Source organism: Chiloscyllium plagiosum, unplaced genomic scaffold, assembly GCF_037043375.1.
Source record: "Chiloscyllium plagiosum isolate Xiang-an unplaced genomic scaffold, Cpla_swu_hap1 HiC_scaffold_22, whole genome shotgun sequence".
Lineage (NCBI taxonomy): Eukaryota > Metazoa > Chordata > Chondrichthyes > Orectolobiformes > Hemiscylliidae > Chiloscyllium > Chiloscyllium plagiosum.
In genome coordinates this window covers 46,140,459-46,154,191 of record NW_028270160.1, presented here as the reverse complement: position 1 = coordinate 46,154,191, position 13,733 = coordinate 46,140,459, and the positions used below count along the sequence as shown (strand labels likewise).

Here is a 13,733-nt window from a genome sequence, read left to right as displayed (position 1 = left end):
TCTTTGGAGAAGGAAGCCAATGCTTGAGTTGTACAGCTGGATATCTGCCAGCTCTAGACCAGAAAATTGAAGAAATGTGTATGTGAAGGAAGTTCTAATTTTTCATTGAAGCATATCAGTTAAAATAGTTTTCTTTCACTTTAGGGTGTACTGTATAACAATTTCTTTCATCTTCTAGGGAGAAAAAGCTGGCAAAGAAATACTACGATAAATTATTCAAAGAATATTGTATAGCTGATTTAAGCAGATACAAGTGCAATCAGGTAAGGAAATGAAAACTGTAGCACTTTTTCAACTTAATTATATTTATAAATAAATGTTCATTTGGAGATTATGGTGGCTTGGATTTTTCAATCGAATAATGGTGAGACTGTGATTTAGTGTAGTCTCTTCAGACTAGTTAATTAAGGAGCAAACAAAATTCTGAAAGATGCTGCAAATCTGAAATAGAAATACTCAGCTGGTCTGGCAGCTAATATATCCTTTACCTGTCAGTTACTTGGCCTGTTCATATAGAACCCAGTGGAGAGTACTTCATGTTTGACACTGCAGTCACAGCCTGTAGAGCCTTTGGCGACATAAATTGATTGATAGGCTTCAAAAATGCAAGCCAAACATATTATAAATGGAAACAAAGTTGAATATTGTAGAGCTTTAGATATTTAGAAAGATCAGGAGAAGTGGCAAGAATTAATGAATTAACAGTCATCTGTTTGAGACTCTGTATTAGCACAATAAAGATGGATGCCCTCAGTTCAAAAAACCAGAATGTAGAAGCACTTTGGTTGAGATGAGAAATAGTAAAGACAAGAAGTCACGTGGGAATAATGAATTGACTCCCAAATAATAACCATGCAGTTGGAGGGTAACGGAAGAAATAAGTGCGAGCTTGTCAGAAAGGTACTCTGATAATTGTGGAGAATTTTGATTCACTTATGGGCTGAAAAAAAATCAGGTGGGAGTGAACTGGCAATTTAGGCTAAGAATTCGGTCATTGGAAATGCGATAGCAGATATTTAGTGGGATATTTCAGAATACATCTGGAATAGATATCACATTTTCAGAAATAAAAATCCCAAAGGAAGAACCCACTGTTGAAACTTTATTGCTGGAACAGCACAGCAGGTCAGGCAGCATCCAGGGAACAGGAGATTCGACGTTTCGGGCACAGGCCCTTCTTCAGGAATCATTCCTGAAGAAGGGCCTGTGCCCGAAACATCGAATCTCCTGTTCCCTGGATGCTGCCTGACCTGCTGTGCTGTTCCAGCAATAAAGTTTCAACTTTGATCTCCAGCATCTGCAGACCTCACTTTCTCCTCGAAGAACCCACTGTATATGGTATTGACATTGGTGGGATTCTGATCACAGTTACCTAATCTAGCAGTCGACAATTTGTAGCAATTTTCTGATAGTTTATTGAGAAGCAGCGGTTTACATGGTTCATTGGTTAATTAGGCAAAAAAAGGACCCAAATCAGTCACGCATTCTAAGACGATTCAGTAAAATGGAGTAGAGGCAGCACACACTTACATCCCAGATGTCTTGCAGTCTTTCATAGTGTTGTAGGTAAATTACCATGAGCCACCTTTAATTTGGCTACTTGTTAAGATGTTTCACAGCTAATCAAATACTGGAACAGTTCCTTGAACTTTATTGCATGTAGCAACCAAAATAAAACCCCTCAAGTAAGCAACTTGAACCTCTCAGCCCCAGCTTGACTATTATCAGATTAATTGTGGAATTTGGCTACGACTCCAATCAACACCCGTCTCTGAATGTGTCTAAAGTTCAATCCTTATGTAGTGTTGTTCTCTGAAGTCCTGGTCCTGAGGAAATCTAGAGTTGAATACTTTGCAGTTTTCTCTCTTTCAAGTTTATAATGTGACATTATTGATGATCCTTTAGATTTGTTCATCCACAATATTGACTACTGCTATGAAACTATCAAGTCTGCAGTTTACCTTCTTATCAAAAGTAGCTTCCCTGTTCCTTGTTGGCATTGACTGTCTCTTTGAAGACACAACTTTCCTCCAACAAACTCCTTGAATTCTTCTGCATGGCAGTCATTTATCATTGTGACATAAGATAGCCATTTATCAAGCAATTACTAAACAGTTCAGTTTATGTAGCTTCAACTCCTTCTCACAGGCCTGTCTAATTGCTTTGAATTCCTGTGTAACTGTTTGCGCTTCTGTCTTTACAGTTTATGCTGTATAGAGTTTTACAGCTTCTTTCAATCCTTGAACAATTATTAAAGTTCTGACGTTTACACTATCACAATGGTATTCTTCAATAGCATCTGTCTTTGTTTTCTCTCGGGCTGATGTGGGAGAACTCCTGACCTTCCTTCAAGAAGGTCGCGGCCTGTCCCCTTTGAACCTTCCATTTATAACCCTCTCTAAACCTGTTGATGTACCTTCTGTTTGTCCAGGCCATCTCTGCTTTGCCAATCACCTGTCTAAATGCTCTTAGCCTATGACTCATGATGCCAGGATGACCATCATCCCATTGTCCACCTCCATTTGAAAGTTATTTTTCATTCCTTCTAAGATCAAACCTTTTTTTACTAAACATTGCAGTTCGTAATAGGGTAGTATGGCACCTGATAAATCTTTTATTTATGCTTCTATAAGGTTAATTACTAATGTAATATAGCTAAAGGAGGTTTTGTACTACACAGTTGATACCAAAAATGAAATAAGGAACGGACACACATTTAAAGGGGACCCCAATTTCCAACATTTTGGCAGGAAGAGCAAAAAAATGCATTGGTGAGATCGTATCTGGAGTACAATGTTTCCTTGTTTAAGCAAGGATGTAGTTATTTGATGGCAGTTCAGAAAACATTTACTGGACTAACACCTAAATGGGCAGGTTTTCTTCAGAGGAAAGATGGTAGGGACTAGGCTTGTATTTGCTGGAGTCTAGAAGAATGTGGTGACTTGATTGAAACATATAAGATTTAAGGGGCATTGAAAGAGTGGCAGTGGAAACAATGTTTGTGGGACAATTCAGAACCAGGTTTTACTGTTTATTAAAATAAGGAGATGCCCATTTAAGGCAGATGAGTTTTTTTTTCCTCAGTGGGTCATGTGTTTGGGAACTCCTCTTCAAAAGGCAATGGATGAAGAATCTGAATATCTTGCGGGCAGTTGGTTCTTTTTGTGAAGGTTTAGATTCTCGTATTTTACATTTTACTCGTTTCAATTTCTTCTCTGACAGTTTGGATTTCGATGGCGAGTGGATAAAGAAGTGATTTCGGGGAAAGGTAATGTTTCTCTAATGTTATAGCAAACATTAAAGCTGGTTGATGTAGTGGGTTAGAGATTAACCTTTCAAGTTCTGATTCAATATAGAATCTAGAAATTTAGTTGACCAGATCATGAGCTGGATAGCCAAATTGCAAAACACCTCCTTCAGCTTCCTGTTACTTGTTTTTTTTTTAATTCACCACTTTACCCCACCTGGCCTTTCAGCTTATAGTCTGTCAGTGATCAGTTGCAGCAGCTCAGTACAACCTCGAAGAGCAGCACCTTTCTTTAACCTCAGCATTCAGTAGCTTTCTGGATGTAATATTGAATTCTTTTCCTTCTGTATTCATTCATGGGATGAGGGCGTCACTGGCTAGGTAGCATTTATTGCCGAATCCTAATTCGATCATAACCTCTGCATCTCCCTGGGTTTTTTTTCATAGATATGTTTCATTTTCCCCTTCATGTTGCAGTATTCATGCCTTGTCTGGACACAATTTTTGGCTCTTCACTGTGTCCATTATCACTCTCTGATTTTTGCATCAGGAATTCTTTTGTTAGTCCTTGTTTCTCTTTCTGTCCATTTCCTCCTCTACTGACTCAATAACTCTGAGAGTTCTGTTTTCTTTCTGCCTTGATGAAAGGATACAACCAAAAATGTTAACTCTGTTTCACTCCACAGATGCTGCCTGACCCACTGGATATTTTAGGTTTGCAAGAATGCAGGAGTTTGTTTTTATTTGAACCTGCAATTTTTATGAACATGTGCATGTTCTGTGTATGCAGCAAGAAATAATCTCCTAGTGTGCAGCAAACAATATATCCAGGAACATCCCAGATGGCCGCCTCCTTCGAAGACTGCAATTTGCCCTCCCACGTGGTCGATGATGCTCTCCAGTGCATCTTCTCCACTTCCCACAACTCTCTCCTTGAACCCCACCCCTCCAATCACAGCACAAACACCCCCCCCCTCCCCCATTACTCACCTTCCACCCCAACAACCTCCAGATACATCACACCATCCTCCACCACTTCTGCCACCTACAAACAGACCCCACCACTAGGGATATATTTCCCTCCCCATCCCTATCTGCTTTTCAGAGAGACCATTCCCTCCGCGACTCCCTTGTCAGATTTACGCCCCCCACCAGTCCATACCCCACTCCCGGCAACTTTCCCCGTCAATGCAAGAAGCGCAAAACCTGCGCCCACACCTCCCCCCACCCCCCTCACCTCGTGCAAGGCCCCAAAGGATCCTTCCACATCCGACAGAAATTTACTTGTACTTCCACATACGTCATCTATTGTATCCGTGGCACCTGATGTGGTCTCCTCTACATCGGGAAGACAGGACATCAACTTATGCGTCATTTCAGAGAACATCTCTGGGACACCCGCACCAACCAACCCCACCGGCCCTTGGCCGAACACTTTAATTCCCCTTCCCACTCCACCAAAGACATGCAAATCCTGGGCCTCCTCCATTGCCAAACCCTAACCACCTGACACCTGAAGGAAGAACGCCTCATCTTCTGCCTTGGGACCTTGCGACCATGAGGGATTAATGTGGATTTCACCAGTTTCCTCATTTCCCCTCCCCCCACTTTATCCCAGTCCCAAGCCTCCAATTCAGCACCGCCCTCGTGACCTGTCCATCTTCCTTCCCACGTATGCGCTCCACCCTCCTCTCCAACCTATCGCCTTTCCCCCCACCTTCATCTACCTATCACATTCCATAGCTACCTTTCCCCCTAACCCCACCCCCCTCCCATTTATTTCTCAGCCCCTGGCTCACAAGCCTCCTTCCTGATGAAGGGTTTATGCCCAAAACGTCGATTCTCCTGCTCCTTAGATGCTGCCTGACCTGCTGTCCTTTTCCAGCACTTTACTCTCGACTCTGATCTCCAGCATTTGCAGTCCTCACTTTCTTTGAGTCCAATGTACCCCATATAGAGCATGGAGTTGTATGGCTCGGAAACAGACCCTTCAATCCTATTTGTCCACGCCAACCAGATATCCTAAATTAATCTTACCCCAATTTGCCAGCATTTGGCCCATAATCCTCTAAAACCCTTCCTATTTGTATCCCCATCCAGATGTCTTTTAATTGTTGTAGTTGTACCAGCCTCCACTACTTCCTCAGGCAGTTCATTCCATACATGCAATGCCCTCTGTGTGAAAACGTTGTCCCTTTTAAATCTTTTCCCCACTCTCCTTAAATGTACACCCTTTAGTTTTGGACTCCTCCAATCTGCGGAAAAGACCTTGTTTATTCACCCTATCCATGCCCCTCATGATTTTACAAACTTCTATAAGGTCCCCCTCAGCCTCCAACACTCCAGAGAAAATAGTCCCAGCCTATTCAGTCTCTCCCTTTAGCTCCAACCCTGGTAACATCCTTGTAAATCTTTTCTGAACCCTTTCAAGTTTAACAACATCTTTCCTTTGGCAGGGTACCCATAATTATACGCAGTATTCCAGAAGTGTCCTAACCATTGTCCTGTATGTCGCAACATGACCTCCCATTGGTTATACTTAGTGTGCTGACCAATAAAGGAAAGCATACCAAACATCACCTTCACTCCCTGTCCACCTGCGACTCAACTTTCAAGGAACTGTGAACCTGCACTCCAATGTCCCTTTTGTCTGCAACAATCTCCAGGACCTTCCCACAAAGTGTACCCTGCCCTGATTTGCTGTACCAAAATGTACTATCTCACATAAACTCCATCTGCCACTCCTCAGCCCATTGGCCCATCTGATCAAAGACTCTGTTCCATCAGAGCATTAACGGATATATGAGGTCTTATGGAAGTCTGAACATTTGCTTATTGATTCCCTCTAAGTTAATCAAATGTGTGCCTATAGTTTTTATAGGAACAGACAATTTAAGAAATTCAGTCTTCCAAATTAGAGCTGAAAGGATAAAGTAATAAGATTTCATGACTTAAAATAATTACTGTAGCAAAGGATGAGAAAATACTATTGACTAAACAGTCTTGTCGGTGATAGTACTTTAAATACAGAAAGAAAGATTCCCAATTTAATTTTAAAATGACTGAAAATCTCCTGCTATGGTTGCACATCCTACTATCTCATAGGTGAACACTTAATTCTCCATAATTATGGGTACCCTGCTAAAGGAAAAATGTTGTTAAATTTGAAAGGGTTCAGAAAAGATTTACAAGAATGTTGCCAGGGTTGGAGCTATAGGGAGAGACTGAATAGGCTGGGGCTGTTTTCTCTGGAGCATTGGAGGCTGAGGGAAGACCTTTGAGAGGTTTATAAAATAATGAGGGGCATGGATAGGTGTAAAATTATTCCCAGCTCTTCATGGCCTCCTTCCTTTTGCCTTTCTTGGAGAGGGCATTTTTTAATTCCGGGGATGCTTTTTACTGTGAAAGTTGCTCAGGAGATATCTGACTTCTAGCTTGAGTTAGGCAAATCTTTCAGCCTCCTTTAAGTCCTCACAAACCTGATGTCTTCAATCTGAGCTCCCACCTGGGTTTTGCATGATTTTTCTTTACTCCTAGTGCCTTTATCTCCTGTTGTCTGCCTCTCCACTGGCTGAAGGCCGCAGTAAATAAAATTGCTATCTGCCTGAGATCTTCACTGATTTATAGGGAAACCTGTAACCTGATATCAAAAATGTTTGCTCCTGCCCTCTTGCCATGGTCACATCAAATGCATTAATCTTGTACACAGGTAGAAATACTTTATAATGCAATACTAACAACACATTTCTGGCACTTGAGACTCAAAGTTTACTCATTGTATAGTCAGAGACTACTGCCATTGTCTTCAAGTGTAAATAGTTTGTTTATTCATCTTAGTTGAATCATTTAAGGCTTTTTTTCATGTTTAATAATCAAACCACCCATTCCTAAAGTTGGAAAGACTTCAGAACAGGTACAAAATCACCTTAACTCAACTTAATTTGAAATTTACAGACTCAAGATGTAAACATCTCAGAAACTTGATAACTGTATTATTTGAACTTGATTAATCTAGTAGCTGTTTTATTGAAAGACCTCAATCTGAGCTTAAAATAGCAGACTATTCAACATACTTTGGTTGTGTCCAAAAATGCTGAGCTTTGTAAAGAAAAACAAAAGGACTGCCTGTGTACTAGTATTAACTTTATTCAGAAGTTTACTGAGGTTACTGTCTTTATGTTTATTAGACTTTTATATGCTATCAGGTAGATAGCTAAAACCTCTATCAAATTTTTCAACTTTTTATTATTTTACGTGATTGTGCTGTAAGTATCTTGCTATACTTTGTTTATGTGTAATCCTTCTTCAAGGACCGCAATTTCCCCCCCGACGTGGTCGACGATGCCCTCCACCGCATCTCTTCCACTTCCCGATCCTCCGCCCTTGAACCCCGCCCCTCCAACCGCCACCAGGACAGAACCCCACTGGTCCTCATCTACCACCCCACTAACCTCCATGTACAGCGCATCATCCGCCGCCATTTCCGCCACCTCCAAACGGACCCCACCACCAAGGATATATTTCCCTCCCCTCCCCTATCAGCATTCCGTAAAGACCACTCCCTCCGTGACTCCCTCGTCAGATCCACACCCCCCACCAACCCAACCTCCACTCCCGGCACCTTCCCCTGCACCGCAGGAGGTGCAAGACTTGCGCCCACACCTCCCCCCTCACCTCCCTCCAAGGCCCCAAAGGAAACTTCCATATCCGCCACAGATTCACCTGTACCTCCACACATATCATCTATTGCATCCTTTGCACCCGATGTGGCCTCCTCTATATTGGGTAGACAGGCCGCCTACTTGCGGAGCGTTTCAGAGAACACCTCTGGGACACCCGGACCAACCAACCCAACCACCCTGTAGCTCAACATTTCAATTCCCCCTCCCACTCCATCAAGGATATGCAGGTCTTTGGACTCCTCCATCGTCAGACCACAGCGAAACGATGGTTGGAGGAAGAACGCCTCATCTTCCGGCTAGGAACCCTCCAACCACAAGGGATGAACTCTGATTTCACCAGTTTCCTCATTTCCCCTCCCCCCAGCCTGTCTCAGTCAAATCCATCAAATTCAGCACCGCCTTCCTAACCTGAGATCTTCTTCCCGACCTCTCCGCCCCCACCCCAGTCTGACCTATCACCCTCACCTTGACCTCTTTCCACCTATCACATTTCCGACGCCCCTCCCCCAAGTCCCTCCTCCCTATCTTTTATCTTAGCCTGCTGGACCAACTTTCCTCATTCCTGAAGAAGGGCTAATGCCCGAAACGTCCTGTTCCCTAGATGCTACCTGACCTGCTGCGCTTTTCCAGCAACATATTTCCATCTCCTATGTGTAATCCTAGCACTTCCAACAATAGCTTGAAAACATTGCATTTTGACCATCAATATTTTGCCATCTGTCAGGTTAGCAAGATAGACAGCCTGTGTGGCTTCCAACAAGATCTACATCTGTACCCTATGGTAAGATAGCCCCAGTCACAGCTCACCAACAAAATATATCCCCTCCTATAAATGAATTTTATAGAAACAAAGTTATTAGAAAGGTCCCATAGATTGTGCCCTACAGACTATCATACATCTGTGTTCAGATTTGAACCATATCATCATTTACTTTCACTTGTATCCAGAAAGAATTATCAATGCAAAACAAAATTCACATGGGTTACTCAAAATTGCATCCATCTGGATACAATCTTCATATTAACAACAGTGAAACACCAAATTCTATGCTCCTGATTTGGCTCAGTCATTTCAAAAGTCACAAATCATTACATTGTGTGGGAGTAGAAGAATGACCAGAATTGGGCGTATTGTACTGAGAAATTATAACTATTGGGGTGAATTTAAATGAGTTTATATCACTGCATTTATTTTGTGTTATGTACATTGCAATTTTACAAGTCCAAAGTTCTTAAGTTTGCATAGTTTTATTTAAAGATAGACCCTAACCTGATATCACATTGTTCAACTACTCCTGCATTTGCATTTCCTTAAAGTGGCTGCACTACATGAACTTCTTATTTCAATAAACTTGGGAAATTGAGTAAGTAAGATCACCATTACGTGATTTGGGGATAAAACTGTGATGGTAAAGTCGATGATAAACCTAACAGGAAATTGAAATTGCATTGGCTGTAGTTCTTAGACCAGAATTAAAGATTTACAGCTAGGGCTCGAGACATCTGAGGACAGGCACAAACCATTAATTGGCAGCTTGCAGTTTATATAATAGGGCAAAGTCAAACTGGGGCAAATTGAATTCAGAGGGTCACAGGAGCACGATCCCGTAGGACCTGCCAAATACTATCAAATAAATGTTTAAGCTTAAACTAAAGGTTAGTACTATTTATTTCATTATACTGGTTTTGTTCTGGGCTGTAAAAATACAGAAAAATGCTTTCTTAATGATGCATTCACGCACTTTTATGAATTTACACAAAATCTGAATGACCATAATTTCTGGAGCATCTAAACAATGCATCATGACAAAGGTAATGCCATGTGTTTTAAAATAGATGTTCTAGTAATTTTTTCAGATACACAATCAAAAAATAACTGATAGTTCTCAGTTATGGAAACAACCTAAGTTTTTTTCAAATTTTTCACTCCCATTGTAATTTTATAAACCAAAACCTGAATATTGATACTGCCTCATGCCTAAAATAAGAGACAACGAATCAACTGACAACTGCCAAGTTAGTGTTTCTGTGAAGAGTTAACGTTTAATTTTCTTTTCCCCCATTTCAGGTCAGTTTTGCTGTGGTAGCAAACACTGTGTTGAGAAAGAAGGACTGAAAAGTTGGGAGGTTAACTTTGGTTATATTGAGCAAGGGGAGAAAAGAAATGCTCTTGTGAAACTGAGTAAGTCACATCTTTGTCACTTTGTCCCACATTTGGATATATCAAGAATTTATTTGCCTAGTTTGAGATCTGGAAATAAAGCTGTTGCTGATCAGCTAATTATGTGCTCTTCGCTATTAGAAATTTGAATTTAAATTGCAAAAATGTGTGATTTTAACTGTCAATACCAGAAAAGATTAACAATGTGGCCTGCTTGCCTTCCAAATTCATACGAATTGTAGGACAATAGATAACGTTAATTGTTAAGAACAATTGTTAAGAACTTTTTAGTCAACCCATGTAGGGTGAATTTTTTTAATTTTCTATTTGACAGTAATATCACATTTTTCTTGTTCTATTTTAATTAAATATTACATTTCCTTCATAGGATTATGTCCAGAATGCTCCTATAAACTAAACTATCACCACAGGTAACATAACTAATTCTACAGTATCACTTGAAATAAAGCAAATTAATTACCATATAATCCTCCTGCTTACAAATTGCCAGAGTTGATAAATTTTATACAACAGTGTCAATTGAAATGAGTATAAACAATTATTTGTGCATCCTGTGTTAAATCAGTGTTTGTATGTGTAAATAAAAATATAAAATGCTATCTATGTAGTAAATTAAAATTATTACATAGACTGGTTTGATTAATTGAATTCCCTGTCAGTGCACTTGAAAAGGAATTTGGTGCCAATGGTGTTGATATAGTCATTGCGTGTGCCCACATGGCATTGGAACCAGAAGTACTGCCCGTTGTTGCTGCCATCCCATGGCTATCCATCTTCACCTTCCTTTCATCCACATTTCTCAATACTGCTGCACTCTCTGCCACACTGGCCTTGAGCCTCACAGCTAGCCACCTTCCTCACTGCTCCCCTCACTGTCCCACTGGCTGCCTCCCCTCACTGCTCCCCTTTCATCCCACAGATCTGTAACAGCTAGCTATCACAAGTATCTATCTGTCCATTAATAATGAGTGCTGAAATATTTTCACCACAAATTGCAAAAAAATGTTTTCTTGAACCAGGTTGATTTGATCTTTTTTCTCTTTAGTAAACCAAGATTTTACACATATGTATTCTTTCACATTTGTGAATACAGTACACGACTTGCATATTGATAGCAATGCGTTCACTATTTGCTCTTTTTGACATTCCTAGCCTATTCACCAAAGTACCTATTCAAGGATCAAAGACATTTGCACTGCAGCATTATTGTAACAGTCTAGATCTGCCATTGTTTTGTGAATCCATATTCATTAAACTTACGACCTCTGCAACTTACGCAGTTGAATTCTGTTTTAACAATGCCACATAAGCCCAAATAGGTCGTATTGCCATGGGATCTCCTCCAGGCTGAGCTGTTGCAAATATCTTAGTCAGGTTTCATGAGAAATATGTCATCTAATCTTCTATTCCTTGCATACTTTGATAAATACTTTGAATAAAATTTCCATCTATGTCTTCATAGACTCTGATGTATGATCAAATTCATATTTTAACTGCAGCAATCAAATGATCGCTTTTTTCTATTGAGAAATGATCCAGGGTGTTCCCCACTACCATTTATCATAAGTTATCTTTATTGGTCAGTGTGTTGGGATTCCTACAGATCAGCATGCTATACAGTTGGCCTTAATGTCACCATCATGGGGCATAGCTGTTTACTGGAATAGACCGCGTGAAAGCCATCCTCTAGGATAATGGCTGCCCTGATGAGAAAATTTATTGCTGAACATGAGCAAGCTCATGAAAGGGCTCAAGGTCATCACCTTTGGTCCGGAAAAGTGCCCAGGCTACCTAAATTTACTCTTGAAGGTGAAGTATTTCAGTTGTTGCAGCAGCAGGTGAAGGCTAGCTGTTCCATGTTGCTACTTTGCAGATAAATATGAATGGTGTTCACAATTAGCAGTTCTAGCACCGCAAGCAGAGTTGTGTTCACCCAACCAAAAAACAAAGGTTCTGCCAATCACACCAATGAGTAATGTTGTATATGAATTTAATTGCTAATGTGATTCCAAGCATGACAGCCAAATGTCTAAAAACTGGTAGATTTCCGCTTCTGTTGTTCACACTAAGCAAGGTGCTGACTATCTGCACCCTACCTATAATTGCAACCTCAAAATGTAATGTCTAACATTAGATGGGATTCCACAGTTATGCAACATGTTCTAAAAAAAATTCTCATAATACAATAATTTAAAATTGTCATTTGGGCTTGCAGTTTTCTGTATTTGGTTAGACTAGAAGCAACATGTATAAATCTTCAAAGAAGATAAACACACATTGTGCCTGTTTCAACTCAATAAAACAGCCATTCTCTGGTTTGTTTCTCAGGCCAATGCTTTGACAACGTGAGTCGACCAGCCTGGTTTTAATTTAAGTGAAATTTGGCAGTTAGCTGTCAGTCATCATCTAACTGGTGTATTCTCCATGGCAGCGTCTCTACCAGAGTCCACTTGCTGAACACTGTTCTCAACAAAATACTTAAATAAGTTTGTTTTCCCTTTATGTAAGTGTAAAATTATCCAAATGAATGCAACACAAAAATGTTCAAATTCTGTCTTTTTCTGCAATACTTCAGTTTTGTACTGCTACACCCCACAACTAACATTTCTAATGTTCTTTTCAAACAGCTGGATATTACACAATGTAATTGTGTTTTCTCATGGAATGCCTTTTACTATATGGTTGAATTTTTTGCTGCTTGTTTTTCCCCCTCAAACCTGAAGTGTGACCTGATTTTTTTTTCTAGGCTTGTAACTTTTCACTTACTGCAAATTATGACCTTTGAATCATTACTAATAATCTAATTTCCCATAAGTACTTTATAGACAATAAAGCTGCTTGGATTTTTTTAAGCTTCCGGCAACAGCTGCTCAGTTGCTTTTAAATAATATAGTAAAGCTGGCTATAAAGGTCTGTTGTCTTTTGCCTTGCTCCTAATTATCCTACAAGTCCCTGATACGTTGCATCTGGCTTTGCCTTCTTCCCATTGAATAGGAGTGTATTCTCTTGAGCTTCCAGCTGCTACCCACTTCTGTTTCCATCTAACACTTTTTTTTCCGCCACAGTCCCACCTCTCTCAATTAAAGCTAATTGTTTGATAGGACAGACATAAAGCATTGCTGAAAAGTGCAACGAAGTTGACATGTTTCATCTTATACTCATCAAGATTGAAATGCAAAAAAAAACTTCAGCTAAGAAACAAAAATTCATGTAGTTCAAGAAAAGAATCCTGATTGACTGGGCTGTGGTTTGCATACAGATAGATCGGGGATAGTTAATTGATTTAAATTCAAACCAGGCAAGTTATTTCTCGTCAGGGATTGATATTTTCCATTGCACTTAGTGAAAATGTCGCACTGTATAGACATAATCGTACTGCCTAGCAAAAAAGAACTATGTGTGTGAATACATGTAGCTTTCATTTCATGTATGTAAAATATTGCAGACATCAGTATTTTTACAATTTTATATTACTGTATTATTAAAATTTGATGAAGGAGGAAAGAAGTGAAAGCAGTAAAAAGGAAACCTGGAGAGGAGGAACACCACCATGAAGTCCCAGCAGAAAAAAGAACCAAGACCACAGAGAAGCATAGTTGTAAAAGCAAGGGTAGGTGCCAAG

General features: G+C 40.1%; 1 protein-coding gene across 1 annotated transcript in view; it reads left to right on the top strand.

Annotated features, from left to right (window-relative positions):
• fra10ac1 (FRA10A associated CGG repeat 1) overlaps positions 1-13,733 on the top strand; it is a 36,843-nt gene that overhangs the window by 13,276 nt on the left and 9,834 nt on the right. The window contains exons 7-11 of the mRNA XM_043712466.2: positions 179-263; positions 3,223-3,268; positions 9,998-10,111; positions 10,479-10,521; positions 13,609-13,721. Of these exons, the coding sequence (XP_043568401.1) occupies positions 179-263; positions 3,223-3,268; positions 9,998-10,111; positions 10,479-10,521; positions 13,609-13,721 (401 nt within the window). The remainder of the gene's footprint in view (positions 1-178; positions 264-3,222; positions 3,269-9,997; positions 10,112-10,478; positions 10,522-13,608; positions 13,722-13,733) is intronic.